General features: G+C 46.5%; 3 protein-coding genes across 10 annotated transcripts in view; 2 read left to right on the top strand and 1 right to left on the bottom strand.

The window, feature by feature from the left end:
* Positions 1-9,343, top strand: part of RNPS1 (RNA binding protein with serine rich domain 1) — a 9,843-nt gene extending 500 nt beyond the window's left edge. The window contains exons 2-7 of the mRNA XM_021412130.1: positions 3,510-3,665; positions 3,950-4,141; positions 5,357-5,459; positions 6,230-6,383; positions 6,826-6,967; positions 8,241-9,343. Of these exons, the coding sequence (XP_021267805.1) occupies positions 3,510-3,665; positions 3,950-4,141; positions 5,357-5,459; positions 6,230-6,383; positions 6,826-6,967; positions 8,241-8,346 (853 nt within the window). The 3' untranslated portion in view covers positions 8,347-9,343. The remainder of the gene's footprint in view (positions 1-3,509; positions 3,666-3,949; positions 4,142-5,356; positions 5,460-6,229; positions 6,384-6,825; positions 6,968-8,240) is intronic.
* Positions 9,414-27,438, top strand: TELO2 (telomere maintenance 2). Of its 8 annotated transcripts, none has more exons than XM_021412128.1 (20): positions 9,414-9,747; positions 10,102-10,379; positions 10,925-10,993; positions 11,585-11,732; positions 12,107-12,209; positions 12,582-12,650; positions 13,582-13,723; positions 14,956-15,092; positions 15,839-15,927; positions 17,102-17,212; positions 17,817-17,905; positions 18,200-18,291; positions 19,193-19,309; positions 19,928-19,999; positions 20,563-20,733; positions 21,440-21,531; positions 22,319-22,418; positions 22,788-22,852; positions 23,504-23,619; positions 25,886-27,438. In XM_021412128.1, the coding sequence occupies exons 1-20, from the start codon at positions 9,452-9,454 to the stop codon at positions 25,987-25,989; spliced, it is 2,460 nt and encodes an 819-aa protein (XP_021267803.1). In that variant the 5' UTR covers positions 9,414-9,451; the 3' UTR covers positions 25,990-27,438. The 8 variants fall into 8 exon arrangements, 2 of the variants coding, with proteins under 2 accessions (XP_021267803.1, XP_021267802.1); XM_021412127.1 differs by having other exon boundaries at positions 17,099-17,212; XR_002443277.1 differs by lacking the exons at positions 22,788-22,852; positions 23,504-23,619; positions 25,886-27,438 and adding an exon at positions 21,247-21,344 and having other exon boundaries at positions 17,099-17,212; positions 22,319-22,368.
* Positions 27,285-27,925, bottom strand: part of IFT140 (intraflagellar transport 140) — a 79,809-nt gene continuing 79,168 nt past the window's right edge. The window contains exon 30 of the mRNA XM_021412126.1: positions 27,285-27,744. Coding sequence (XP_021267801.1) covers positions 27,541-27,744 — 204 coding nt within the window. The 3' untranslated portion in view covers positions 27,285-27,540. The remainder of the gene's footprint in view (positions 27,745-27,925) is intronic.

Genomic DNA, 27,925 nt, shown 5'->3' with positions numbered 1-27,925 from the left:
GCGGCTGAGCCCCGGCCGGCCTCGGCCCCGCGCTGCCCTTAGCCGGGCGGGCGGCCTTGCGAGGAGCTGCCGAGCAGGAAACTTTCCCCTACTTTGCAAAGGAGGACCTATGAGCGGGCTGCCGTTCCGGGACACACCTGCCGCGCAGGAAGGCTGAGGGAGAGCCGAGGTCGCTGCTTTGGCCGCAGCTCTGTGAGAGCACAGGTCTCTGCAGAGCAGCTCCTCGGAGCTCGCTGTGTGCTGGGAACAGCTCGCCTGTTTGAGTGCTCTTAGGCCGGCTGCGCTGGGTGCTGCACGAATGCTGGGATGTTGGGGATTTCGGGTTTTTTTTCCTTTTTAGGAAGGAGGGGACGGGTGTTGCTTAGAAATGCCTTCTGTTTACACCCTCATGGTGTAGTGTTATTTTTCATGGGGGTGTGTTCCCGTGAATGCCTGAGCATGTCCAGGTGGAAGTGCCCAGAGGCTGCGTCTCCCAGGCTGAGGTTTCCAACTGAAACTTTCTTGGGAAAGGTGTATGTTAATTGGATGGAAGAAAAACACTGGTTATTTTAAGGGCTGCCTAAAAGCTGCTTCTTAAGGAAGTTTGGTGGATGTGTAAGCATCACTGGGCTGTTTTGTCTGGTAAGTGCCAGCGCTGTGGGCGTGCAGAGGAGCGCTGCTGATGGCAACTCTTTACCTGCAGTGCTTCCCAGCACTCTGGCAGCAGGCAGGATAAAGGCAAAGCACTTGTTGGTCTTTGAGCTCTCGCTTCCCTTCTTCCAGCGAGGTGCAGCTGGAGCTGGCTGCTGGCAGGAAATGGGTTTGGAGCTAGTGGCATCCTGGCAGTGATGGTGTGAGAGGATTTGGCATGTAGGGAGAAATAATACAAGCCTGAGTGGTATGCTCAGAAGAAGAAGGTCGGGAAAGGAAAATGCCAGGTGCTTTGGTCCAGAACTTGGCTGTTCTTTTCTTTGGAGTAGGTCAGCTGGTCCGACGCAGTGACTTTATATTTCTAAACTGAGGATCTGTCACTTTTTGCACTAGAGTCAGTGAGCTACTTAGAAGTGGCATACAGCTTAAGGGCACTGGCCTGCCTTCTTATTGCCTCAAGTGTTAGGGCAGACCTGCTGGTGTCGCTTTGTGTTGTGGGTTTCCTGTTCTCTCTGCAAAAGGGCATGGATGTTTCTTGGCTGCTGGAAGCTGGGTCTGCATCCGTTTGTGTTGCTGCTGTGGTTGATGTATTAGGGAAAACTGTGAAGCTGAAAATTAGGAAAGTCAGTTCAGCTCTTCAGTAGTGATCTCTTCCCAAACCTAAGTGTCACTGCAGTGTAGAGAATCAAGTAGCTGCTGGTCAGAACCAGACACTGGAAGCAACAAGACCATTCTCTTGTTAGCTCATCTTGCCTTTGATGCACCTGTTGGTGCACCAGCATCGTGCAGTGTGGTGACTGTGTAGTGCCTCTGCTGCTGATGCTGGCAGTTCACAGAGATGCTCGTCCCCATTCCTTGTTTTGCAAATGTTTCCTGTGTGGGTTGGTAATAGGTGTCGCACCAAAACGTATTTGCCAAGTTCTTTTCCGGGTTATTAAAATGTATGTGGAGGCAGCTTTGTGATCCAGACAGAATAAGCAAAATGCAGCAGCGTGTTTAGATGTCACAGAGTATGTGATAGATGCAGCCCTCTCGTAGGAAATGTCTGGAATTGAGCTAATTTCAGTGTTAAATAATGGAGTGTTAAATTTGTTGCCTTCTGGATCAAAGAAGGAACTGATTGGAGCTAGTTGAGGTCAGGATCCAGTTTAGACTTCCTGCTAAGAAATTGAAGCAGGCTCCTGCTGTTGTGGCAGTGCAGCAGACTGAGCCTTCAGTCTGGTCTTTTGGAGGCCAAGGGAGTTTTGGGAGGAACTTGTTGGAGCTGAAAACAACCGTAATTTAGTGCTTTTGTTGTTACTGTCATCCAAAACCCGGGAAGAAAACTCTTAACTCCAGCGTGGTGTTAGAAAGCAGCATTCCTTTATTCCTCACCACACATACCGGGCGACATGACAAACAAGAGCACGCTCTCAGAGTTTGGGTTCTACATTTAAGCAGTTAATACATACATATGCAGCACATTGGCATACATACTCATTCTTTTCCAAGAACTCATGAATATGTACTCGTGTCCCTCTGGGCATGCACAATTGCACTGAGGGTGGTCATGCACCCGCTTACTTTATCCCCATTTCTCCACCACCAGCTTCATCACTGATTCTTTTGGTTGACCTTTAGCTGTTTTTCCCCAGTTTGGGGGGAAAAGCATTCCATTGCTTGTTAGGCTATAATGAGCAACTTCCAAAACAATATGTGTGAAAATCCAAGGAAAACGTCCTTGCACCTGGTGAAATGCAAAAATCAGTGGTCTATCAGTAGTCTATCGTGTGAAGTGGAATTAAGAGAAAACGAGGCTGATCACACACCAAGCGAAGTTGAAATGGGAAGTTCTAGGACTAGTGCTCATTGATTCCTTTTGCTGAACTAATATATTGCTCCTTAAACTAATATACTGATCCCTGTTGCTAAACAAACCAGCCTGTATCATTACCCAGCAGCCCTTTCTTCCTGCCAAGCACGTGCTCTGTGGCACAGAGTGACTTTGGAGGAAACCAGAGCTTGCTTCTCTGGAGATGAGGATGTTGTCGAGAGGCATGAGCTGCATTGCATGTGTGTCTTGCATAGGAGATGAATGTCCTCTGTCTGCCTTCAAGGGGAGCGTATAGCGAGGATCCTTTGTACTTCTGAATATCAAAATTTACAACTTTAAACATGCATGTGAGTTTGTATGCCGTGTGGGTGTGAGCCGGCCCGGTAGCTGGCTGTATCTGCCATGCAGTGCTGTGCCTGGCTGCACACCCTGGAGGAGTCACTTGTCCTGCAGTACGCTGCCACTGCTGCACAGCAGGTCTGCTGCTCTGTGTCTGTTCATCTCTTGCTTCAGAATGCTCTTGTCACTAGGCTGCTCTTTGGAGTCTGTTGCTCTCAGTTCTCGGAATCGAGGAGTTAGAACTGAGATTTGAGATAAGTGAGGCCCATTTGGTGCTGCTTTGGACGCCTCTGAAGGGGAAATGGAGTTAACGGGAATGTAAAAGAAGAGTTTGCTAGGACTCAAAGAAAATAATAAAAAATCCAGCACTAAGTAATCTTCTGTCCAAATTTTCGAGGCCTGATGAAAGTGGGGGTGTTGTAGTGGACTGGGTCTTTCCCAGCGAGGGTGAGGAGTTGGAAATATCTCCTGGGGTGAACTTGCACGTAACAGTTTCTGTATGCTGTAGCTATTGTCCTCAGAGCTGCTACTCTGCAAAGTAAAACATTTTCCTTTTTTCTAAAAAGCCCGAACTTACCTAATGCTTTAACTCTGCTCTTACGGTAACCTCCAGTTACATTTGAAGTTCAATGTTTTGTGTTGCTGTTCTGTTCCTTGTTTGAGCGTGGTTTTCTGTTCTTTTGTGTTTTTCATATTAAACAATCCCTTCTGCAATGTATTCTTGAAGGGCTCCCTCACCAACCAAACGCAAGGATAGGTCTGAGGAGAAATCAAAGGACCGATCCAAGGACAAGGCAGCCACTAAGGAATCGGGTGAAAAGGATCGTGGTCGGGACAAGACGCGCAAAAGGCGTAGTGCTTCCAGTGGGAGTAGCAGTACCAGGTAGCTACCCTTACAGGCAGTAACAAATTCGTGTTCTCAGAAGCTGTCTGTGGTTTGCTGAATTCCCCATGTCTTGGACTTCAGCAAGCTTTGAATTGTGTTGGTCACAGTGAAGTGACTAAATTAAGGGGTTTTGGCTTTGTGAGGTATGGTTGAATTAGTTAACTATGGAGGGTCAGTTTTCATTCCTCTGATTTGCTGTTGCTTTCTGTCTAATTATCAGGAGAAGATCTTCAGCCATTCTTTTTCTGGGTATTCTACTTAGGTTTTTCTTCCCTTACCAGGTCTCGCTCCAGCTCCACTTCCAGTTCAGGATCCAGTTCCAGCACTGGTTCCAGCAGTGGCTCGAGCTCGTCTTCTGCCTCGAGTCGCTCTGGGAGCTCCAGCACCTCACGCAGTTCCAGTTCCAGCAGCTCCTCTGGATCCCCCAGTCCATCTCGACGGAGACATGACAACAGGAGACGGTCCCGCTCCAAGTGAGTTCTTTTTGTCTTTTAGGAATTAGAGCGGGTTAACTTCCTTGTAGAATGCAAGGTTGTGATCAGAACAGATTTTTGGCCAGGACAGTTTGTTTTCTCCATAACTTAGAGAGCTGAATTTTGTTCGAATGGGCGTGTTCCTTTTGCTGGCAGTCAAAATATATGCCTCATGGAGATTAAAGATGAAAAAGTTCATTTTAAGGATGATTGCTACATACTGTATTTTGTAGAGTCAGTTTTAATTAATGGTTACCCACTGGAATGGGAAAATGGGGCACGAGATGACAGTAAAGGTCTTCATATGTTTCCTATTTGTTGTAGTCAAGACTGACAGAAAAGTCAGAACTGAAAATAGGGGATAGGTGTGTGTGTATATATTCTTATGTATGTAAAAATAATATAAGTGGGGGGACCAATGGAAGAATTTTTTCTGCAAGGGTAGCAATCAAACTGTTGTAATGCCCATGTTTTTTTTTTCCTTTGGACAATTCTGTAAATAATTATTTAGACTGTGGAAGGCTAATTAAAATCAAGTACAATGTTGTAATCCAGTTTGCTTTGTGTATCCTTCAATTTATGAACAGTAAGATTTGGAAGAAGGATAAATACAGATGTTCTGCATGCTGAGATTTGGGGTTTTCTTTTTGGTGTTGTTTTTTTTCTTTTTACAAATCTGGCTTGTAATTTTAAAAGCCTGCAAGCAAATTGTAATTGCAGGTATTCAAATAATTCAGATGTGATGTTTCTCACCTTCTATAGTGAACAGAAGACAGAGAAACACAGATCACCAAGTCCCTTATTTGTTTGCTTGTGGTATGCTTTGGTGCTTCTGTCCTCGTTTTGCCTCTTTAATTGTTGTCACGTGATGTTTTTTGTTTTAACAACCTCAGAATTCTTTAATGTTAGCAGTGACTTTCAGTAAATATTTGGTAGATTTAAATTTGTAACCCTAGCTAACCTTTAATACAGAAAAGCCCCATTGATTCCGGAAGGTTCTAAAGCAAAAGCAGACAAGGTAAATGTAAATCTTAACATGTTTCTAAGTGGAACATGGCCACTGCCCTAGCAATTCCTAACTTGTAATGTCTTAAGAGAAAAGCTACCTCCACAAGAAAAATGTTTTTTTTTAAATCATGTGATAGGGATTGGCTTCTAGTTCTTGTCGTCTTGTTTTCCCTGAAAACTGTAAATGTTTTCTGTTGCCAAAATCAGGTCCAAGCCACCCAAGAGAGATGAAAAGGAGCGGAAGAGGCGCAGCCCATCACCCAGACCTACAAAAGTGCATGTTGGGAGGCTCACTAGAAATGTGACCAAGGTAATGGCATGCTCTCCTCTAACACCAAGCATGTGCATCTTTTGTGGGCGTGTGTTGGTGGCTTTTTTTAAAGCCTTCAATGTTTGTTTTGTTGCTGGACTGCTCCCAGAACATTGCTTTTGGAAATTCATGCTTTGTGTCCAAATTGCTGAGTGAGGAAGGCTTCAGTAGAACTTCCCCAAGTCAAATTCAGCGCAGGCTTTTGAGATTCAGTAGTGTTCAAAGTTCTGTGTGCTTTGTTGGTACCCCAGACCTTGTACCTTGCCTTCCTAGGAAGAAAACTGTAGAAGTCAGGACAACAGAAGAAATCACCTGGGAGGCATTAAGGACAGCTGGGGGTTCACAAAAAGGATCTAACGAGAGCTGGACTGGCTGGAGTTGTCTTTGCTAGAATATAGTTTAAAGGTCTGCAGAGGTACAAGTTTAGGGTGCTGAAAAAATGCTATTTTTTAAAAATGCTAAGAATTGTACCTTAAGACTTTCTAATTGAGGATACAAGTTCTTAAAGTCCCCAGGAGGGTTTTTACACTAGTGCAGCTTTTGTAGCCTGATGTTAAGCCAGTAATTCTCTTAACTGAAGTGAAACATCAGTAGAGGATGTGGTCATCCAGCGTCCTCTCCACACCTGATTAGTGAAATATGTCTCCTGCAGGTGGCATTGATTTAAAGCCAATTTGGTGCTGCATACAGCTTGAATTTACTGCTCTGTACCAGCCAGACGTGCTCAGTGAGAGTGGTATATGTCCTTAAGTTCTGCTCTTTCTCGGCAGGATCACATCATGGAAATTTTTTCCACTTATGGAAAGATTAAAATGATTGACATGCCAGTTGACAGGCTAAATCCACACCTCTCTAAAGGCTATGCTTATGTGGAGTTTGAGAACCCAGATGATGCTGAGAAAGCCCTGAAACACATGGATGGAGGTAGGTATCGAATGCTGCAAGGAGGCTGGGTGCTTTGAAAGAAATCTTTGAAGCAGGTGGATTTGATATGAAAATGGGATAGAGATGGTGGGGTGCCCTGTGGGGATCTGATCTGATAAGCTGTCATTCTGGTTTCAGCCCAGATGGCTTTGGCTTTTGTGTGGTTTCAGGACAGACTGAAAAAAAATAAAGAACTGTTAAAATGATGCTTTTTTTTTTCCCAAAATGAAAACAATTTAAATTTCTGTGAGAATCCTTCCTGATCAGCATCTAATGGGATACTTGGTTAAGAGGTCTGGTGTGTACCTGGTCAGCATAACTTCTGAGTGTGTGGTGGAAATAGTGCAGAGTTGTGTTGCTTGTGACAAAGCTGCGAATTGCAGTAACTTAATTTGTTGGTGCTGGAAAATACTTACCTTAATTTTGTGATTTTTCTGAAAAGGCCAGATCGATGGGCAGGAGATCACTGCCACAGCTGTACTGGCACCACGACCTAGACCGCCTCCTCGACGCTTTAGCCCCCCCAGGAGGATGCTGCCACCACCACCAATGTGGCGTAGGTCACCCCCCCGCATGAGGAGAAGGTGAGAGCTGGGACAATTCTTATTTCCTTCTCATTGTAACAAGAATTTATTACAGAAAGTCTCAGCACGAGGACAACTTCATCTCACTGGACTTGATCTTCCCTCCAAATGACAGTTTAAAAAAAAAACAACCAAAACAAACCAACCACCTCTTGGGCATCAGTTGAACTCAGATTGTACTTTTTAGTTGCTTAATGCCAGTGCTGATGTGCCGTGGTCTATTTTGTGAATACAGTCCACCAGAAATGTCTAGATCCCTGCCTGTTCCCTTCTGTGTAGTGCTTTGAGGTGAAGTGAGGGCGGACTTGTGGCTGGCTGGTAGAATGCTCTTGGCAGCCTGCTCTGGTTGCTTTTTTCTGAAGCTCTTATACGTCCTTTCTGTGAATGGGAAAATGACAGCAAAGCAATCCTCCTGCAGCAGGTGCATGGAGTGTGCTGTCACCCCAAGGAGGGACTGACGTGCGTGCATCTGTTGTATGACTCAGGGCTGCCTGAATACTGCAGGCTCCATAAAAATTAACATTGACATTCTCAGCATGTGGGTGAGCTCCACTGTCTTGGAAACCTGCTGAAACTCTTGTCATTCCTAATGCAATTCCTGATTTGGACCCGCTGAATGCTGAACAGGTACAGTTAAAAAATGAGAACACAGCACAAGAGCTGCTGCCTGTTGGTCCTCCACGAAATATGCTTTCTACTGCAGTCTGGTAAATGCTGCATTGGGTGATTTGTTTGCTTCTCTGATCTTACTGTCTTGTCAGGCTGCATTAATATTTAATGCCTGGAGCCTTGGTGTCATACTGGTGGCTGTACAGATTAATTGTAGCACCGTGGATCTCGAAGCTCAGCTATTTCTTTAGAGTTGGACTTGCTATAAGCGTCTGTGGTACTGTGTGACCTGTGTAAATCCTGGACAATATTTCAGGAGCCAAAGTTTCAGATTAAGGAGAATGTGATGTAGAATGAACTTGTTTGTTTTGTATGAGGTAGAAAATAAGATTCTTGTCAATTATTTGGATATGAAGCAGTCTTTCACATTCTGAAGCAGAGGGATGGTAGCTAGAAAATTCCTGTTAGAACATTCCTGTTTAGGTTGCCTCTTCGCTTTCTGGAGTTTCCTTTTGCTTGTTGGATCTCTTTCAGAGTGGTTTATGAGGTTTTTCTGGAGGGGGCGAAAGGAATCAATTTGCAAAGGTGGTAGATGAGCTGACAGGTCACTGGAAGCTGTTGTCCATGTCTCCTAATGGGAATTTCCTTCATCCTTTCCTGCCAGGTCCCGATCTCCCAGGCGCAGATCCCCTGTTCGCCGGCGGTCGAGGTCGAGATCTCCTGGACGAAGGCGCCACCGCAGCCGCTCCAGCTCAAACTCTTCACGATAAAGCAAAAAGACTGGACAGCTTTTTATTTTTTAACTTAAATTCCATGAAAATAAATATTGTACCTTTTTTTATAATGGGTCTAGGTGAGGAAGGGAGAGAGGGGGAGAGAGAATCCTGGAAGTGAAGGTAACCCAAGAGGAGAAAGCAACAGTGCCTGGCCATTAGAGAGCCTCTGCTGTGGGGCTTCTAGTTTCCTGGCATTGAATTGGCATTATTGAAAAATGGCTTTGTTTTTCTTTCTTTTTTTTTTTTTTTAAGGCTATAAAACCAACATCTCTTCTGGATAGATGTTATAGCCTCTTTCTCCAGTTAGCAGGCTGCTGCTTGATGATTTCTAAATGCTTAGCATGCTGTACAGATGAGCGTGTAAATCTTGAGCTATTTTGGAAATGCTGTAGAATAAGACAGGGGGGCAGTGAACCTGATCGCTGGGATTTCCAGAGCGGCTGGAGTCCAGATTGCAAATACTGTCTGAGACTTAATGAGCTGTTGCTTTATTCCCTTTCCCAAATTATGGTTAGTTTCTGCATATTAACCTTCTGTAATGCGTGTACCAGTTGTGCGCTGCAAAGGCAACAGTGCAGCCTGCTGAATACTGTACTATAGAAAAGAAGCTGGAAATCTTAAAGAGTGGGTTTGTAGCTGCTGCCCTGATTGATTCCTTCTACCTTTTCTTAAAGATTTTGGTAAGTTTCCTACTCAGTCCCTTAACGAAATGATGCGAGTGCTTCTGCTTTTACAAATCTCCAATTAGCAACTGATCGTCAACCCCTGCAAGGGAACTGCACAAGGCAGAGAGGGAGGCTTGAGGCCGTGCTGCTGCCTGGGGAAAGGCAAAGAACCACCTGTTGTACAGTCAATCCTATAAAGTTTTTTTTGTTGTTTTTTTCTTTATTTCTGTGTCGTTTTGTATAACTTTGTAGCCTTTGGGGCCACGTTGTGTTTGTACTTGTGTAGGACGAGCGACTATCGAATAAAGCAGTAGGGTTGAGAATAAGCTGCCCGCCTCGCTCGCTTTCCGCCCGTGCTCGCAGAGGCGGAGGGGCCTGCGCCTTTAAGAGCAGCGCGGGCGGGGCCTTCTTCCGGCGCCACCATTGGCCGTCACATGGCGGCCGGAAGTGGGCGTGGTCTCATCATGGCGGCGGCCTTGGAGAGCGCCCTGCAGGCGGCCGGGCCCGGGCCCTGCCCTGGGGCAGAAGCGGTGGGCGCTGTGCGGGAGGCCCTGGCGGCGGCGGGGGATCCGGCGGCACTCGGCGAGCGAGAGCGGGCGCGCCTCGGCGCCTTCCTGCGCAGCCTGGTGGCGGGGCCGGAGGAGCCGGCCGGTCCGTGGCGGAGCCTCTTCCTGGAGGGCCCCCCCGTTCTCGCCTTCTGCGCCCTGACCGACAGCCTGGCGGCTCCGCGGTCAGTGCCGCGCCTCGGGGCCCGGGGCGGGGGGAGCGGGGGTTGCGCGGGGCTTCCCGTGGGGTCACGGAGCGGCCGTGCCGCTCAGCTCGCGGTTGCCGTTAGGGGATCGCAAGAATCCATGGTAGACCTCAGAGCCCCGCCCCTGCCGTGGGCTGGCTGCCCCTCAACGGCTCAGGCTGCCCGGGGCCCCACCCACGGCCGTGGGCGCCTCCAGGGACGGGGCGCCCCGGGGCAGCGGTGCCGGTGCTCACAGCGGTGTTGCGGCGGTGACTCCGCAGCAGCACAACAGCCGCGTGCACGGCTCCTCACCGCGAGGCGGGGCGGGCGCTCACCGCAGCTCTCCTCCTTCAGCCCGGGCTGGCGGCTGGCGGCGGTGCTCGAGGTGCTGGAGCAGTTCCTGCGGCAGGGCCGTCTGTCCGCGCTCATCTGGGAGCTGTGCCAGCATCACGCCCAGCCCGGCTCGGCCGAGCGGCAGGACGCGCTGCTGGGCAGGATCGTGTGTCTGCCCGACCTCGTCGGCAACAGCGTCCTGGGGCAGAGCCCCGCCGTGTTCTTCCCGCAGCACTACTTCCCTCTGCTGGGCGGCGCGGTTCTCCAGGTGCTGCACAACGTCTCCAGTTCGCTCAGAGGTGAGATCGCAGAACTGGCCCGTAGAGACGGCTCCTCTGAAGCGTTTTGTGTGTGGACCCCTTGGCTGGTGCTTGAAGTGTAGATAATGGGTGTTGTGGAGCCTCAGGTTCATCTTCTAGTGTGATGTACGTTGTGCTTAAAAGAATAAGGTACCAGGAATGAGAAAGAGGCTGTTATATGTCCTGCTGAAAGCTGCAGTTCTGTGAGCTGTTAAATGTCCTCATCCATTGCCAGCATTTGGCTGTGGGCCATGCTAAACGAAGCATGTGGAAGACTTGACCAGCACTGAACCAACCAGTAATTTACTCACTGTTGTGCTGAAGCGGGACAGAGCTACCTCAGTGCTCTCCCTCTAGCTCTGCATGGATAATGTTGGGCTGGTTTGTACCTGAAGGCAGGTGGGGGGAGGAGGGGAAGGGAAAGAGGTCTTGCCTCAAAAAGAGGAAACTCATCTCTGTTTTCAGACTCCTGGTATTGTAGGTGTGCATGTACCGGCTTTGGGTGATGCTGGTGATGATCTTGTTAAGCTTCTGTTTCATTCCAGATGGCTTGGACTGCTCCGTCTCTTTTGTTTCACATATTCTGGGAAAGGTGTGCGTTCATGGGAGACAAAGTGAGTGTTCTGCCTGACCAGGTAGCTTTGTGGGTTTTTTTTTTTTGTGGATCAGACTGCAGTACAGGCTGCTCTCTGCTTTCTGAGGCTGCTCAGCTACAGATCTGATAGATGGTGATCCTCTTTTATCAGTTCATGTGAATGTGATGTGTTCATCTCTTGAAAATATGTGAGCTTTCTGCTTTTCCCCTTGTCTTTCCATCCGGGGCATAACTATTAAGTGCTCTTCTAGTGTGTCTAATCCAGTGACCTGAAAGTGTATTGTAAATACCAGCAAAAATCATTCCCCACATGTAATAATGGTCTCCTCTGGGTAGCCTTCAGTCTTGCTTGGCTTAGGAGTTTGAAGCCACAATAGCTGTTGATAGGGCTTCGGGGAAAAAAAAGGGAGATTTCCCATCTGTTTGCTGCAGTGAGGAATACTTGCAGTTTCTCAGGCCACAAATTAGTCCTTACCACGGGAAGAATACAGAATTGCAAACTGTTCTATTCCTCCATCTGTAAAGATCTTTGCATTTGCAGCTGACCTCGGCTACCGTCGCACTAGCTCTGCCCATCTGATGTATTTCTCTCTTTTCTCTTCTGCTTCAGAGGAAATTCTGAGCGTTTTGGTGCCCCGCCTCACAGATCTCACCAAGGCAGACTGCATCTGGCAAAGAATATGCTGGCGGTTGGTTGAATGTGTGCCAGACCGCTGGATGGAGGCAGTGGTCCTTGGTTTTGTTCAGAGAGCACCAGGGTAAGAACTCTGTTTTCCTCCCTGAGCCAGAGCAAAGGCTGGAACTTTGCCGTGAATACTTAGGAAAGGTGCTGGCACATGAACATGTGTGTAGTCTGTTTCTTACAGTGCCATTTCCCAAGAGACCAACGGGTAAAATTGCTGATTGTTCCCCTTCAGCTGGAACCTGCACTGTTCCTTACAGTCCTGAGCCATGATGTGCAGTGAAAAAAACATTATTTGCAACTGCTGACTGGCTGTTAACATTTAGAGGTGTTCTGGTGATCCTTGGCTTTTCGCTTCATTGCAAATAGCTGCTCAAAGAATCTCATGTGATGAGAGGCAGCGTGACAATCACTACGTGGATTCCTAACGTTTTGCTGTTGTTTTGCTAGGGCAGATGTCTTGTCTAGGTTGCTGGGGAACCTGGTTGTGAAAAATAAGAAGGCTCAGTTTGTCGTGACACAGAAGATGCTGCTGTTGCAGTATGGCTACACGGTAAGGGCTCTGTGCTCAACAGCTGTGTAGTAACACCAGTCTTTCCCATAGTACCAGTTTTGTTCTTGTTGTTGGGTTTTGTTTTATTTAGCTGAGCTCAAGGTGTGGACCATCTCTATTCTGTATTTGTCTGGTCTTGGTGGTACAAGTACTGTATTCCTGTCCTGATTTTCCATGTATTTCATCAGCAATTGCATATGTTGCTTCTTTTGTTTTTATTTTTTTTCTTTTTTTTTTAATTAGCTTTTCTGTTTGAATGTTGTCAACCAGTCCCTCACATTGGGAAGTTTAACACGATAAGCATACACGTTCAGCATTGCTGGATGCTGACTTTATGCCCAGTTAAAGCAAGACCTGTGGTTTTCATTACAGACTGCAGTGCTGCAGAATCTTCTTGGCTACCTCTCCCTGGATAGTCTTCGTCGTGCCTTATTGATCAAGGTAAGGTTAAGTCATGTTTTTGGTGAGGTGTCTGACTGGAAAAAATTCTACCCTATGAATGTGTCTGTGTGGTGTGGAATTTTGGAACTTCCCTGAGACACTCTTGCTACTGTTCATGAGAGCGATGGAAGCCCTGTGATGCTGACTGGTGCAAAACAAATAAATTGTGAAGTACCAAGGACCTTCTGCACTGCTGATGCTTTTCATATTTAATTGGCAAATTGTTCTCCCTGTGGCAAAACTACTAAGGCCTGGATTGCTACAGATGTCCTTTGTCCTCAGCTCCTCTCAGCTGACCTGTGTGACAGGTGGAGAAAGTGCTGAAGTTGGTTGCGAGCTGTCTGTGTGCTGAATGGTTGATGCTTCAGAATCTCTCTCTTTTTCCCTTAACCTCAGTAGAGATACAGATCTTTTCTCTCTCCGAGTTATCAGTGTACTGGAACTTCTAGGCAATCAGTATTTCTGGAAATCACTACTGTTTTGTTATGATTTTCATGTGGGTATTTTTTGTGGCGCTGGTTACAAGCTCTAAAATCTGAGAGCAATGGAAACTACTCTTTGACTAGAAACATTATATGAAAGCAGATAATATGCAAAACAATTTGTATTGTCAAAAAGCAATATGATACTGTGTTTATGAAAAATAGATGTGTTCGTCATTCAAAAATATTATATATAGCAAGATATTAAAAGAAGGTGGTCTGGACTTCTCAGCTGGCCAAGCATAATATCATTTTGGTCTCTGAAATACAAAGTTAGCTCCATGGGTAGGAAGACTAACTGCACTGAGAGGCATTAAGACCTATGGACCATCATAATGTGTCATGTGCTGTATGAAAGCCAGAGTGTTCCTTCAGAAAAAATTACTTGCATGTAAAAAAGATCTGTTTGAAGCCAGTTTGGGTAAACAAAGTTTTCTGCTCTGATTCAGGTGCTGCAAGAGCTCTTGGAGACCTGGGGCAGCAGCAGTGCAGTGAAACACTCTCCAGCTGAGCAGCAGCAGTATATTAGTAAGGCCATCCTTATCTGCCTTTCTCACCTGAAGGAACCCGAAATAGAGAGCTGCAGACAAGGTGAGGTGGCAGGAGAAGCAAGGCATGGATGTGTTTAACAGAAAGTCTGACTGGGAAGGGAGAATGATCTTGTTTTCACATGTAGGTAAACAAAATGGTCCTGTCTTCATCCTGTCAAGCTGGGTTTCCTGCTGGAATCCTTTTCCTTCAGTAGTGATACAAAATGATTCGAAGTACATAGCTTTAAATTATGAAGTCGGAGATCAGTATCTTTGAACTAAGGTTCTTATCTGAATAGTGGTCCTAGGAACCCTTAAATTTTGTCACAGGAAGACTGGGATTGACTCTGGGACTGGTTAGAGGAATCATGTGATGTAATTTTCAACGTATAATCTTGGTACTGGAGCATGAGTAGCACTCCTAAAGGAGATGGGAGGGAAGTGCACCAGAAGTAAGAAGCTGTTTGGCTGGGCTCTGTCCATGTGCATTCCTGTGTTCTTCTGCTCCCCTCAGCGTGCTTACTTGTTAGGTGAGTAGCGATAGTGAGTTACAGGCAAGGACCATCTATTTTGTATTTATATAATGTGTAGTAGAGTGGAGTTCTGGTCTAAAATTAAAATTTTTATTGCAAGAAAAATAACATCTGTCCAATTCTTGAGTTGCTTCTTGTGTGGCTTTGTTTTTCACTTGTTGGAAGGTTGACATGGACAGCCTGTTTGGTCCATTTCAGTCCAGAGTTAATTCTACTTCACGCGACGTGTTACTGTCTAGTGGTGCTGAAGTTTTATAACCTGTTTTCTCTCTGGCAGCTGTCGAACAGATAAGCTTTTCAGAGATGACAGAGCTCAGGCTAACAGCAGGAGATCGGCCAGATATAGATGGCAGTCACAGTTCTCTGTGGGCTGAGAAACTGGTGTTAGCTACCTGTGCCAGCTTACCTAGGTGGTGATTATTGCACCACTGTGCATTATTGCACTGGCCAGAATTTGCCATTTCCTCATGACATGGCATTTCACTTACCCGGTTTCAAAGCTCTAAACACGAGCTAAGGATTGACATCCTTTTTATTTTACATACCAGTGAAAACTAAGTATTCCAAATTTAGAATACATTTGTAATGTGTCCACAAAAAAACAAGGCTTTAGTATATTGGTGTTGGAGGGAAACACTGCCATTGCAGGCAGAAGTCATGGTTGCCTAGAGCCTTCTTACCTTTCTACCCATTACTGGATGACCTGTAAAGACACACGTTTGGTTCTGGCATTGTTTCGTGTGCTCTTTGTGTTTTTCAGAGCTTCTCACGAGCATGATGGAGGGCGTGAAATGCCACCTGGACAGCAGCCTGCCGCAGATACGGCGCCTGGGGATGATTGTGGCAGAGAGCATTAGTTCAAAAATAAACACGGATGGGCCCGTCCTGAAGTTTCAGGTAAAGGTTGTAGTGAAGTTTCTCTCTGGTGCTCAGGGCACAGAGGAGATAAAGTTTTAAACCAGGTGAGCCGGGGCATTATAGTGAGTTCTAACGCTTATTATCTGGAAGCAAGGAGAGTCAGTGATGGTTTCCAAAGGAGAGGTTGTCTGATTACAAAAAACAATTGTACAAAAACCGGGTGGATGGGTAAGGATGACCCTGGGGGTGTAATCTGATGACTGAGTTTATGGCAAACTGTCAATAAATAATGGACCACTAGAGGATTGTCACATTGTGTGAGGGAATCAGAACCTGATCTATGGGAGCTGAGAGGTGACTGTGCAGTCCCTGACGTGGTGGGAATGCCTGCACTGAGCTGAGATTTTCAAGATTGACGTGGGGATCTTTGCCATGCTGTTGCCAGTAGAGTTTATGAGAATTATGTGGTAAAATCACATTTGTTCTTTAAACACCTGGTTCATCCACTTTGTTGCATTGCCACTTATTAAATGTTTTAAAGATTATAAATAACATTGAGACAAGGTCTGACCAAGTACTACCATGAAATACAGGGAAGAAGATTACACGTGGCACAGATCTCTGTGCAGCTTAATATGTTACTGCTGGTAGTGACTGAAACAAAAGGGATTGCTGTGTGTTCAGCTCTTGATTCAATCCCTGTTTGCACAGCATGGAGGGGTCAGGTGTTGCTTGCTGGGCATGTTTGCTGTCTCAGTGCAGTAACAGTGTTTTTGAATGTCTAGTATGAAGAAGATGATGAAACAAGAGAACTGAAGTCCCTTCTGGTACAGGCCCCACCGCTCGGTGTTCTCCCAGGTCTTCCAGACAATGAGTAAGATATCGCTACTCTCCATTTCCATGTAGCAAATACAAAAAAAAACATACTGAGTAACTGGAAAAGTTATGTTTGATTTTGTTTTTTTTTTCCCTTGACAATCTGTCAGGTCTACATCTGGAAAAGAAGTGTTGTTTGGTATTTAACTTTTTTATTCTCCTTACGACTTTTTTGTTGATCATTGTCTCTTCCAGACAGGTCCTCACCTTTTTAGTCATTCCTTGGATATAATCAATTTGGAACCTCTGCTCATTCTTTTTGCCTTTCTGTGCACCTTTTTAGAGTTGTACACTAAAACTGCATGTGGTATTCAAGATACCCTTCATATTCTTACAAAGTATTGCAATGCACTGTTTTTATAATCATTTTAAATTCATAATTCAAATGGTAGCCTGTATTAGAATTGCTTGTTTGATAGCTGATCGTAGTGAAACCATGCTGGACCTCTCTGTCTGCATCTGGGGGATCTTGTGATGTCTGGTCTGTGTGCTTCCAGGCCATTCATCAGTAACAGAAATCTAGAATATCTGTCAGCTGACCATATCTGGTTTTGTGGTGCTCTTAACTTCCATGGCATCTGCTACGGCTCCTGAAGCACTCATTCTTAACAGCAGATGAATCAACCACTTGATGTTATTAGCAAATGAAGCTGTCCAGCACTCCAGTGAATTATGGAAGATGTAATGCTCCTGTTTTAGTGGTGTAGTCAGCACAGGCAGCTGTTTAGACAGCATTGGAGAAGTAGAGAGATTAAACAACATACCAAAGTCCATAGGAATACTGTTTTTGCATATGTCCCTTTAGGAGTGGTTAAAGATCATTGTTCCCCATTTGTTCAGTGTCATTGATGATCTCCAGACCGGTGTGATCCACTTATCACAGATGAGTCTTTCCTTAGCAATCCTAGATACATCTTAGTAGAGGGAGAATGCAGCAACTGAGCTAACTCAAGCTTTGTTTTCTATTGCTTTTCAGTTGTGAGATTCTGCTTCTCCCCTCACCCCGTTCTCTCTCCCAAGACTTTGTTCCTTGTGTAGGTGGGAGACTTCAGCAGAAACAAGTATTTGCCTCACTGCTGAGGCAGCAAAGCTTTGATGGTACTGGTAGTTTTTTGGTTATGAATACAGATTGTTACCTTATTGGTTTTATTGTTTCTCATCGCTTGCAGCAGCAATGAGAATGCAGATGCTGCACTGCCACCAGGATTGGAAAGTAACGGGAAATCACCTACAGCAACAACTCATGTGGTGCCAGATGAGGAGTCAGATGCTGAGCTTGACAGGTATGGGGCAAGAGGCTGGTAGGAAATGGAAAAGAAACAGTATGTTCTTAAGAGCAGACTTGGAGAGAAGGGAACAAACCTTGTTCTTTCTGACCAGAATGAGGGAGCAGACCTTGTTCAGCTGAGTGGTGTTCAGCAGAGTAAGTCATCATGTAGGAAACTGCATGCAAGAATGTTTGTCAATAACTGGAGCAAAGCCACTGTCACATACAACCATTGTATTCATTCAGTTTGATTGACTTAGGAGACATTTCTTGGAATTATTGATATATTTGCTCATTTTATTAGTGGGCCTGACTTATCCAGGCACCTTACAAATATTTAAAGAAATCTCAAGAATTGGCTTCTTGCCTCTGGGTCACCCGACTCCTACCTACACTTGGCCAGGAGATCCAGGTACAGAACTGCTCTTTCATGGAGCTTCAGAGCCATTCATACGACTTCCTAAGGAACCCCTTTAGCCTGGGCTCCAGCAGTGCTGCTCTGCGTTGCATTAGTCATGGTGTAACAGTGGTGTTTGCTCTGCTTCTTTACTTCCTTGAGTTTAGCTGGGGAAAGAATAGCCATCCCCCATGGGCTAACTCCTGCCTTTATTTTTTTACAGTGATGATGACCTGATACCTTATGACATGTCAGAGGATAAAGAACTGAAGAAGACTAAGGCTCCAGTGTATATTCGAGACTGTATCGAAGGTATGAGGTTTTGGGCTGAGTCTTCATCTAGTTGTTACTGTTCTGGGGAGAGTGGTCTCATTAGATTTGTTTTAATTGGAGCATAATCTGAAGAAGCTGTATTTTTCAGTTATCTGGGCTCAAGTGCTGAACTGTCATTCGTAGATAACTGTAGTCTAGCTCCTAATGCTGGTTGTGTGCTGGGTCAGCTGTACCTTCCTATAGAAAGACAAACTGCTGTCAGAGGAACGTTGGGGTATATACCTGAGCAGAAGCATTCTGTTAATATCTTGTCTGTCTGTTGTTTGCCTTCAGTCCTGACAGGTTCTGAAGATCTGGACAAATGGGAAGAAGCTGTCAAGGCTCTTGAGAGCTTGGTTCGAAAGAATCCAGCGGCAGCAAGAGAGGTGAAGCAGTGTGAGCTAATAATTACCAGTGGGCTGTGTACAGGGTTATCCCTTTGCCCTTGTGAGGAGCTTAGCTTTGCCAGCAGAGCAACCTGCTGAGCTAATGTGTGTCTGAATTTTGAGCTTTCAGCTTGGGAAGGGAAATAGAAGGAAATAGTTGCTTTCGAGCTGGGGCTGCAGGGCACAGAGAAGCAGGCAAAGGTGCAGGCAGCAGCGTGGCATTTAGCAACTCCAGCACTGAAAAAGAAATGTGTCTGCAAGTAGAGCTTGCCAGTCACTTGAGGAAGCATGAGGATGCTTTGTGCTGGGCGGAAAAACCTTTGGAAAGGCAATTTACAGAGCAGCCATCAATCCTATAGATAAAACGATTTTAATTTTGGATGTAATCAGTATTGAATTGAAATTGAATTAATTGTTATTTCCCAACAAAAACGGAATAAAATCAAATGGACTTCCCCTCTTTGCTTCTTAATGAGGGAGCAGGTGGATTGTACTGATCAAGATTAAAAGCCTGGGTGAGAGGAACTTAGCAGGGAGGGGCTGATGTGATGACTGCTCACAGCCACCTGGCAGAGAACACCTGAAGGTGGAATTTAACCCATGAACTTTAGTGACAGGTCTTCCTATCTCATGATGTTAGCATTTATTGAAAAAGCCAAAGTGAAAAGTGAGGGTGGATAGAGAAATCAGCTTAGGGTTTTGTTCTGTGTTCTAAGAAATGTGTCCTGATGATATTTATCTTATTGTGTTATTTCTCCCTTGTGAGTAAAGGGCATGTTGCTGCCTATGTTGTTCCCTCTGTGCTAAAGCATTAGAAATGGAAAGTGGATGGTACTCTGTAAAACCTGTGAGAAGGAAAACACCTGCAGTGACATGATTCCTTTTGTCTTATTTTGAGCAGGTTAGCGTGGAGCTGGCAAAAGTACTGTTGCATCTGGAGGAGAAGACCTGCCTCGAAGGCTTTGCAGAGCTCCGTCAGAAGGCACAAGTAGCTGTTTTAACCACTGATCCAATTCCTGTTAGTCCCTCTTGCTGCTTCCCTTTTTCTAGTTGTGGCACAGGCTAAAATTTAAGCAGGTGAAGTCTCTTGCTGGCTTGGTAGAAGCAGCTGTCAGAGTGTGATAGAAGAGCTGGTTCATATCTGGCAGTTCCCCAGAGATGGGCTATGCACTGAAGGGTCTGCAGTGGATAACAAACAATAGGAAAGCAAAGGCTTGTTCAAGAGCTGTAAAGGAGATGGGGTGTATGGGTATACCTGCTGAGGTGAATTAAATTTAGGGCTTTTTGCACTAACGGAAGATGGCTTTACATAGGAGGAAGCTGAGGCACACTGGGCTCCTCTAAAAGAAGACTTGCCTGGTGTTCAGCTGCCATGACAGTTGTTTGGATACCTCTGCACAGAAGGGAGAGAAGGCTGGCTAGGTCCCATTAGTTGTTTACTTCCTCTGGGAGAATGTAGAAGTGGAAGTATTTGATTTCTCCTATTCACAGAGTGCTTTTCTTCCCTAATCTCAGAGTCTTGCTGTTAGCTATCAGGAAATAGGACGCTGCCTTAAATGGAGAATTTAGAATTTTTAGAATTGGTAGGAAGGCTGTTTACAGACTGGCGTCACTGCTCCTTGATTTTTCTGCACAGGTAGCACAGTACTTGACCTCCCAGTTCTATTCTCTGAACTACAGTCTTCGTCAGCGCGTGGACATTCTCGATGTAAGTGCTCTTCACTTTGCTTCCCACTTCCGTTATGGCTTTGTCGCACCAGTGCAGTGTCCCTACAATATAAAGGGGGTGACCTCTGTTCCTTGTAGGGAGCTGAGGAGGAAGCAAGGGCATGGGAATCTCTTAGTATTCATGCCTGCCATTCCTCTCTTGCTCTTAACTCTGTTACGTTTGGATTAAGCAGCAGTTGTTGCCCACACAGTGAAAAATGTGTGATGGTCTTTTGCCACAAAGAAGCCACTTTCTCCTAATGTGCCATCATTCTGGGATGTCTTCACTTTTTGAAAGACAGCAGTCTGCCAGTGGCTCTTTCTGTGTCATGTTACTGTGTCTGAAAAAGGAGCTGCTGTTCTGTTTCAGGGCAAAGTGACTGACTGTTTGCACCTCAGAGTCAGCTGACTGGGTTTCAGTTGCTTGCCTTGCAGTTCTTAATTCTAAACCTGTTGTTGTGCCTTTCTGCCTTGCTGTTCCTATTGGTTTGGGTACAGGTTAACTTGTTTCCCTAGTACAGAAATTATCCCTATCTTAGTACAATGTCCCTCCTTTTCATCTAGGTATTGGTTTTGGCAGCTCAGGAACTGTCCTGTCCCAAAGCCCCTAGGAAGACCAAACATTCTGGAGCCCAAAACCCTTGTATTCAGCTCCTTCCTGAGAATGGCAGCTCCAAGGACTGGAGAAGAATTGTTGATGAGAGAATCAAAAGCAAGACAAGGAGGTTTGCTAAGGTGAGGCCATGGCAGAAGCAAATGTCAAGTCCAGCAGAAAGGAGGTCAGTAGGGGTTGCTGTAGTTCTATCTGGAAAGAGCAAAATACATGTGAAATTGGGCCCAATCCAAAGGCAAGACTAACTAAGAATAACTTAAAATGTCTGTTTGACTTCAGTATTTTGCTAAACTTTTTTTCCATAGGAAGTACCAAATCCTGTAGTCCTCTCTCAGGAGGAAGATGAAAATAAATCATGATCTCCCTGTCTCACATTGAAGGATAGCTCTGGCGTGTTCTGAGCTTGTCTGGCCACTGCAGGGAGCTGTGGCTGCACCTTGGAGATCCCAGAGCATCCTCCTTCAGTGCAGTTGCATCTGGAGTGGACTGTCCCAGACTTCCTCTCTTTTTAAGGGAGATAAATGATTGCCAGTTTCCTGGGTCCCATAACTCCCCAGTGGTTCATCCTGGAGGACTTGGTTTCCAAAACTCTGTTCTCCTTCGTGTGTTCTTGTTTCTTATATGTAACCCAGCAGTACTGAGATACGCTGTAGTGAAATGTTTGGATGTGTGAGAGGATCTGAAGTGGAAAGTGAGGTGACTGGCCTGGAAACTAGCAGCCATAGGTGTACAAGTAAGCAGTAGCTGACAGTGGGATGGGTGCAGTAGATTAACGTAGAACTATGGGTACTGCATCTTGTGTCTGGACTTCATTTTTCTCTTGGTCAGGGTCAGTCTCAAGTGGAACAGCCTTCTGGCCCAAATGAGTTCAGTTCTCTTGCTGGACACTTCTTTTTTCCATTGATCCAGAACTTTGATAGGTGAGTGAACACCTTGGGCTGTGGGGCTTGACAACTCAAGAGTGAACCTCTTGCTTGTTCTGCTTGTCTGAGTGTGGCAGAATAGAGCCCAGAAGTTGTGCAAGAGTCTTATAACATCACACTGATGCCTGGCTCATGGATAAAGCATACTGAGGAAGGTTTTGTGCTCTCACGCTTATCAGATGCAGTTTTCTTGGATGGGAATACGTGAGACCCTGCAGTACGTGAATGCATTACTAAGCACAGCCTCTCAGCAGGTGCACAGGGTGATGATTTTGGCAGTATCCAACAGCATCGTGGCTGGCCCTGAGGAGTTCATACAAAGCCACAGAACTCAGGCTGCCCTCTTTAACAGAAGTTAACTGCCTTGGAAGTGGTGCTGCCACCAGGATCGATTCTTTTGATCATGTTACAGGGCACGTTTTATTGTCAGTTGCTCAAGTCTTCGTTTACGTAAGGAAGGATCAATGATTGATTCCATAGGAATCAAGATTCTTGTTAATATCCATCTTAATGGTTTGTTTCTAGTATGGCATCAGTGCTAGCTTTTGCATGCAGTTCTTTCTCATAAAGCCAGCCTGCTGGCCGAGCAAGTGATCCCCACTGGAGAGGATGTTACTGGGCCGGGAGCGAGCAGCTGTGGCCAGTGTTGGACTGGGAATGACTGTGAAGTGACTGTTGTTTTAGGAGTTCAGACTTGTGTGGGACAGTTTGCTCTGCACAACCACCCCCACCATTCCAGAGATCATCCTTGTCGCTCTTTCAGAACTGTATCTTGCACTTGCAGGCCTTTGTCAACGTTTGATCTCCTGGGGGAAGATCACTTTGTCCTTGGAAGACTGGTCCACACTTTAGCAGTCCTCATGTACCTGGCTGTCAACACCATGGTAAGAAAGGCTGCGCAGAGTGAGTTCCAGCCTGGGAGCTCGGCGGTGCTGTCGGACACAGCAGTGGGCTCTGAGGCCTGCAGTGAGTTTGAGTCACGTGCTGAGGGGTCCTCAAAGGGCTGAGAAAAAATGGATCAGAAAGGAGGCGTGGGATTCAGGCATCCCTGCACTTCCTTCTGCTGCCCCTGGTAGTTTTTCTTTCAACTTCTGTGGGCATTTGAGCACATCAGTTCTCTTGACTGCCTCAATTTTCTTTTCTGTAAAATAATTGTTAACCCTGATGTTCACAGCAATGTGCATCAAGGTCCAGTCCTTTGAAGTGATGTGAATGTGAAGGTTTTCAGTGTTTGTCCTGATCCTGTTTTACAGGCGGTTACTGCAATGGGAAAGGCACTGCTGGAGTTTGTTTGGGCTCTGCGTTTCCACACTGACTCGTGAGTTGTAGCTGTGTGCATTTGTTTTTAAAGATCCCCTGCAAGCTGGTGGCCAGCCACAACCTGTCCTCGTCCTAGTCTAGCACCTGGCTGGGAATGCCAATGACTCAACCCATTCTTCTCTATGTTGACCTCTGGTCTTGTGCTCCTTCGAGCATTGCTAGAGTGTGTAGTGAAAACATGGCTTTAATGTCAAACAAACAGAGGTTTTGAAGCTGGTGTCTTCTAGGGTGGAGGTACAGTCATTACCTATAAAAAACATGACAGATTTCTCCACCAACTGTCCTTGTGTTTTCAGCTACTTCAGCTGAAGAAGCTCAGAGAGCTTTAGATTCAGTTCCAGCATTCAACGTGGAAAGAAATTAAGACATGTAGCTAAAATGCTGTAAACGTGCAAGTTCTGTTTTAACCTCAGACTCTTCCAGGTCTCTGTGTTGTGCTAAGGGCCCTGAGCCCCAGTGTGGCAGGGGCTTTTTATGTGAGTGGTATGCCAGCTGGTACATAATCACACTCCTAATTAGTAGGAAGGTGGCAACAGTTATCATAATCACAAACAGTGGAAACTGGAGAAGCCTTGAGGTGAGCACTAAGAAGCAAATCAAGGTAGAGCAGGAGGCTGCAGGTTCTGACTAGTCTGCCTTTCTCCAACAGGTACGTGCGCCAGGGGCTCCTGTCCTGTGTCTCCTCCATACTCCTCAGTGTCCCTGCAGAGCGTCTGCTGCAGGATGTGACGGAGGAGCTTTTGGAGACTCGGTCCTGGCTGGAAGGTGAGATGTGGTGGGGTATGCCAGTGTTTTTCTGGCTAGCACTGCAGCTTGCATCTCTTTGGAAGTGCGGCTGCAGCTGTAGTGTACTTGTGTCGTGCACCACACTGACGTGATGCACATACTCGCTGCTTGCTTTTAAGTCTGGGGCAGATAGCAGAGCACACCCTGTGCTGCGGAGACGTACTGTAGAGGTATCTGAAGCGTAAGCTGAGAGGTGTGTGAGGTATCTCCAAGTGCAACTGTCCTCACGCTTTGGAACAGTTGCCAAGCAAATATCCCAGAATATGCTGTGTGCTCCCTTCTCTGCCTGAGCCTCCACGCACTCATCTCGTGAAGCTGCACAACGCTGTCACGTTGCACGTTGCAGTCAGGCAGTGACTAACCAGCAGTGACGTACAAGGCTTCTGTGGCTGTTTTATGCTATGTGCACATTCTATAGGAGGAGGAAGAGCCCCATCTCCTGACATCCTATTGCTGAAGGAAATAACAACCTGTGAAAGAGAGCAGCTTGTACTGAACAATGTGTGCAAACTCCAGTTTTTATGGGTAGTGCTCAGCTAGAACTGCACAAGTGCGTGGTTATGTATTGCAGTGTGCTGCAAGCACAAGAGGAAATAATGCTGTGTGATCTGTGCCTCTGGAGCCTGCACTGCATTCTGCACACAGCCCTGGTCTGACTCCCCGGGTTGGTTTCCTTCACCATTCCCACTCTTGGTGAGCTGGCTTCCCTCAGGGAGCAGGCAGGAAGCAGCACTGACACAGGCGGCCTCTGATCCTCGCAGGTTGTGGAGCTCTGTGGCCTTTGAGAGAAGGACAGCTGCCTTGTGGGGCCAGTAGCTTTACTTTCCCTGTGACACGGTGTGCTCTGAAGAATCTGCTTGTCTCTGCTGGTAACCACTGCTGTTACCAAGTCAAGCCTTCCCAGGAAATCTGTGGCCCACTTTGCAGAATGAGGGCTGCGTGTAGTCTGGTTTTAATGAGTTTTGGAAGGAGGAGAACAGGGTTAGCAGCATTTTTTTATGCCTGTAGGTAGTGTAATAGGCTTTTCATGTGGTGCTGTTGCCTGGAATCTTGGGAAATGGTGGGAATGGATAAACTGACATGATGTTCAGAAACCTTAGAGAATACAACTCTGCTCACATCTAGCCAGGTATCATTGAAGTGTCCTTGTGTCCTTATGGAGCTCCTTCCTGAAACACAAGTTCTTGGGCTGTGGCTTTGCTGTTTGGTGTAGGATTGTTGGTCAAAGAGCTCTCCCAGGGAGGTTCTGGGCTCCTCCTTTGCTGCTCCTGCAGATGAGGTCAGTCATTAGAGACCTGCCCTTGTGGCAGAGTCAGGGGTCTGAGGGGAATACCTGAGCGTTTCGAGGAAATTGCTCCTTCAAAGGCAGCTGCTGAGGAATTAAGGGAATTCCCCGCCCCCCCTTCCCCCCAGCCTTGCAAGTGCTGTGGAGCTATGTCATGGGTAAGCTTGTTTTATGTGAGGAGCTGGGTGTATCCTAGTGCCCCGTGCCTCCCTTTTGGCGGCAGCAATTCAAGATCCGTGCTCGTGCAATTAGAAGCAGTGCCAACATCAGTCTCTTAGCTTACGAGCTTGCACTAAGCTGTCTTGTAGCCTTCCCGTTTTTGCCTCCTGGAGAGGGACTGTGGAAACACTGCAGTGAAGCTCTCCCTGAGTTTATAAATAGCTCTGCTCAATCTGAATGAGTCATGTGTTTGGGCTGACAGTGCTGGGCTCTGAGCACACTGCTTGTGCGTACAGGATATCCTTGCACAGGCTCTCTGCTCTTCCAGGCTCCCCCTGCTCAGACATCCTGCGTGCATCCTGGTTTGTACTTTGCAGGCTCGGTAAGGGCCCCTGAAATAACAGCTGCTTGAAGCAGCTTCATCCCCTCCCTTACATTCTCCATAAAGCGTAAAAAATGAACTAGTTTAGCAGAAGACCAGCAGAACCAAACTTGTGTTAAAGAAGCAGGCCTTGAGGTTCCTTTCTTCCAGTTGAAGGGTGCTGTGCCCGCATTTCAGGAGGGAGCACTGAGCAGTTGTTCAGGAATTGCAGAACAGAGGCTGTATTCATGCTGGTAGATGGGCTACAGAAAGGTTATGGATAGCTTAAGGGGAGGAGTGTCAATTCTGGCACGGCAGATGTTTTGCTGTTGCATTTAGTGCTGTTCTGTGATGGTCAGTGTAACGTTACAGACAAGTTGGGTGAAGAGCAGTGTTTTTCACTCCATTTTCCAGCTTAACCTTGGCTTGTTCTTTTACAGATGTGGTGGAGAAAGATCCGGACGGGGACTGCAGGAGGTTGGCCTTGCAGAACTTGCTACTAATGGAGAACCTGAAGAAGAAACTCGAAACTGCCCCTTCCTAGCTGAAGGGTGAAAGAAACGACCTTTACCTCATCCTCCTGCCAGCTGGACGTGTGTAGGCACTGCTGGGGCCTCTTCAGCAGTCACCTGGCTGGAGAAGAGGAAGAAGGGGGAAGGGTGCAGCGCTGTAAGCCAGCGAACCCGACTTGACATCTGGACTTTGTAGTGGAGGCCAATTTAGTGAGCTATTGCTATCCGGTACGGGGTGTACAGATGCAGGAAGGTAGGCGAGCGCTGCCATCCTCCCCCCGCCCCCAGCCCCCACCCCAGCTATTTATAACCTTGGCAGGTTTGAATGCTCTACTAAAAATACGGGGAAGATCTCATAGCAGACTTGTCAGAAAAACAGGAGGGCTGGAAGCAGCCACCTACCTCCCAGGGCTGTCTGTGACATCCCCTGACAAAGGCTCCCCTCTTTTGAGAGCACACGTGGAGGGCTGCTGCTTGAAGAGGGGGGTGGGGAGGCAGTGATACACAGAGGAGAGGGAAGCCCTGAATAGCTACAGTGCAATTTGAAAAAAAGATTGCCAAGTATTAAAGGTTTGAGCTAGAGCTTCCCTGGGGTTAGGAAGGAACAAAGCAATGCTTTTTGTATAATACTCGTACAGAAAGATGGTTCTTTTAAAGTGTAACTAAGGTCCAGATTTTGATCTGAAAATGTTGCCTGACCTCTCTTCCCTGAGCGCATACAGTTCAAAGCTTTCCTCCTCACACCCGTGTTTGGCACAAGTCACCAAAAAAAAATCACTGTAAGCAGAAGGGCTCATTAATCTGAAAGTTGTGTGCACGACACTTTCATGGGGCACCATAACACACTGAAAGGTCCTTGAGCCCTTGGTTATTGATGTTGGCTTTATGTTCCATGGATGGCTGGCCCCATCTGTGCCAGAAGGAAACTTCCATCCTAAAATCTGACGTGTGCGGAGCAGGAGAAGCTTTGCTGGCTGCAGGTGACCCCGCTCAGAGACAGGTGGGGTGGTAGGAGCAGATGACATCCAGGGGTCCCTTCCAAACTCAGCCACTCTATGACTCAGAGGCTCAGTCCAGCTTTCTTGTAAACCACAGCTCCAGCCTAGATGGCCCTATAATATTTAAATAAAGTTTTGAGGTGAGGGGGAGTCTGCAGTAGAAGGGCAGTAGTTTGACTTTTGCCCAAGCTCCTGGCCACGTGGGACAGAGATTGTTTCCAGAAGGTTGCTGTCTAAGAAGGGAAGCATGAGTACTTGGGAATTTTGTCTGCTCAGGCTTTTTCACCTTACCTCCTCCTCAAGCAAGGCCTGAAGTTACAATGTGCAGCTCTTTCTTTTTTCTCCTTTATTAATTAAAATACAAAAACTAGATTCATACCAGGCTACAGACAGTCTGCTCTTTGTACGTTTAAAATAATCCATCACTTTAATACTGTTGCTTGTAGAGTCAAGCAGAAAAAAATAAATTTGGTAAGAACCAAAGAGTCCATTGCAGCAGTTTGTTGACTGATTTGTGACCCCCAAAGAGAACAGAATAAATGATGTAGTGCTCAAGTCAGCCTTGGTGCTGCTAAGTACGAGGCGTCAGGGGCCTTCCACTTCATCAGCCACTTCTTCTTCCACATCCTTGCTCTCCACGCTGCTGTGCTGACCTTGCTGTGGAACCAGGGCTTGGCTGATGGGAATGCCTGCTCCTCGGTGAACCGCCTCAATCGTCTGCTGCTTGACGTAGTAAGTCAGGTTTGTGCATGGAATTCTTTTCCGCATCTGTTCCAGGTACTGGTAAGCCTAAAGGAAAGCAAAGAAATCACTGTTATGGGGTGGGGGTAGGGGGGTGCTGCTTCTACAGCTCCCAGCAGAAAGGTGAAAAGCATCCATCTGCGTGCCTGGCTGAGGAGCTCTTCCGCTGAGGAAGTGTACTGGGGTACATCAAGTTCGGGCTCTTTAGAGCGTAAGAGCTGAAAATTAA

Source organism: Numida meleagris, chromosome 13, assembly GCF_002078875.1.
Source record: "Numida meleagris isolate 19003 breed g44 Domestic line chromosome 13, NumMel1.0, whole genome shotgun sequence".
Lineage (NCBI taxonomy): Eukaryota > Metazoa > Chordata > Aves > Galliformes > Numididae > Numida > Numida meleagris.
The sequence above is the reverse complement of the archived record's forward strand: the minus strand, read 5'-3'. Positions and strand labels throughout refer to the sequence as shown.